The 2,098-nt window shown below is 39.2% G+C and overlaps 1 protein-coding gene across 1 annotated transcript; it reads right to left on the bottom strand.

Annotated features, from left to right (window-relative positions):
- Positions 1-356: 356 nt before the first annotated feature.
- LOC140966515 (3-isopropylmalate dehydratase small subunit 1-like) lies at positions 357-2,093 on the bottom strand (the record flags this gene model as incomplete). The annotated part of the gene is made up of 2 exons (XM_073426778.1): positions 357-563; positions 1,363-2,093. A coding segment is annotated over one exon (711 nt), but the record flags the coding sequence as incomplete, so codon positions are not given.
- Between the last annotated feature and the right edge of the window lie 5 nt (positions 2,094-2,098).

Genomic DNA, 2,098 nt, shown 5'->3' with positions numbered 1-2,098 from the left:
GAAAGAGTTTGTATCCAAAATTTTGAAATATAAACATAAAAACAATATGTTTTATTTTAAAAAAATCTTAAAAAATTAATTAAAAAATTGAAGATCATGCTTACTCAGCAATGATTTAATTGAAAATTATCATACGAACACCATTGACAAAATAATTGATAATTGATTAAAATAATATATGATTATTTATCGAATGCAATGATTTAATTGAATCAGTATAAACGAGCAACCGCAGAGAAAATAAATTTCAGTAATCTTGATTTAAATTATTATTTTTTGAGCTAGGGGGACTGGTTAGTACAAAAACCCATCGCATAGTAATCAGCAGGGCACTTGAATAATCCAGAGCTAATTACAGAGATTGCAGCCATTTTTCCCGATTCTTTATTAAAAGAGAACAGTACTTCAACTTATTAGCACACCAAAGTTGGAACTTCGTAAACTACATCATTAAGATAACTTGCTTCCAATACATAAATAATACATTACTCTGCTCCAACTTAATACATAAAAAACATTAGCCATCCTTCGGGTATACTGCAAAGCCAGAGACAATAAGAAACCTACATGAAAACATCTAACACGTCAGGACACTCCTAAACTCATAAGATCTTCCAACATTTAAATCCAAGCAACACCCGGTAGGCCGTTACGAATCTACATATTTATATCAGGTACAAGTAGAGCATCCACTTTTACACAATGAGTTAAGTTGTTTCAAACATCTAATACCATCTAGAGTTCATTGACATAAAGCATATACACAAACAACATTTCGTGATTATAAGCATGGAGTCTATGCCCCTGCACAACAATCCTGTTAACTTGGATTCACCTGTGACAATATCTGACTCTAAGCATGACAAGCCAAACCAAGTTTCTGGAAGGCTATAAAAGTTGAACTATATTTAACAATAGTCAAAAGATCTAAAAAACGAACAAAAATGATATTTTTGAATGACATTGGTACAGATGATCGCAAGAAAAAACCCACAGCGGTCATCTACACCACGAGCATCACCTGAATTACCTCAAATCCATAACTTGTAATCAATCTAATCATGGCGTGCAAATGAAAGTTATGAACAATGACAACACCACATCTAGCAATCAAAAGACCATATAAAACAAGTAGACGGCACTAGTTCGCAACCCCCAATTGCTTGTTGACAATTGCATCTCACATCCATATTCAAAAGAGCAAAAAGCTAACTGAATATATATGTTTAAATGAAGTAACTTTTGGTATCTAAACAATACGAGCGCGCGCACACACACACACACACACACATCTATGTTAATGTCAAAAAGAACACCGAGCTAGTAAACATGTGCTGCAGATCAAATCATTTTAGCAGTTACCTTCAAAAGTACAGCCAGCCTTAGGCATTCCGCGAAGAAATCATCCCAGTTTGTCTAGCATAAGCGAAAATCCCACCAGCTTCGATCACTGGTCCAGCATCACCAATGGGCTTCAACTTATAATCTTTCCCAGTGGTATGATTAATTAGCTTGCTTTCACTTTCTCCAAGCTCAATGGTAACAACATCTCCAGTCCGACACTCAACACACAACCTCGCCTCCGACTCCAAAGGATAAACCTCCCCTGTTGAAACTGAATTCCTAAAGAAAATCCTCGCATACGACTCAGCCACCACAGCGGAAACACCTGCGGCGCCGAGGGCCACGGGGGCATGCTCCCGGGAAGAGCCACAACCAAAGTTTTCGCCGCCAATCACAATGGAGTACTTGGATTTCATCTCCCCGGGTTCAATGAATCGAGTTTCAAAGGAGGAAGGTAACCCGATCAAGGCATAGGAACCTAGTTTTTCGTACTCATCCGGTTTTGAAGGGACGAGGGTCAGGTACTCGGCGGGGATGATTTGGTCAGTATCAATGTTGTCTCCGGTGACATAGCAGAGGCCATGAAATGATGTGGCCGCTCTTGTGGTAGCGGAGCCGGAGGGAGTGGCGGCGGTAACGAATCTGGGGAGATTGGCAAGGGTTTTAAGGGGTCTCAAAGCAAAATTTGGGGCGGAGAAGGGGAATTTGAGGGAGGATAAAGCGTAGAGAGAGATCGAAGAAGAGTCTCGAATTG

This window comes from Primulina huaijiensis, unplaced genomic scaffold, assembly GCF_012295235.1.
Source record: "Primulina huaijiensis isolate GDHJ02 unplaced genomic scaffold, ASM1229523v2 scaffold206890, whole genome shotgun sequence".
NCBI lineage: Eukaryota > Viridiplantae > Streptophyta > Magnoliopsida > Lamiales > Gesneriaceae > Primulina > Primulina huaijiensis.
This window is presented reverse-complemented; position numbering and strand designations above follow the sequence as displayed.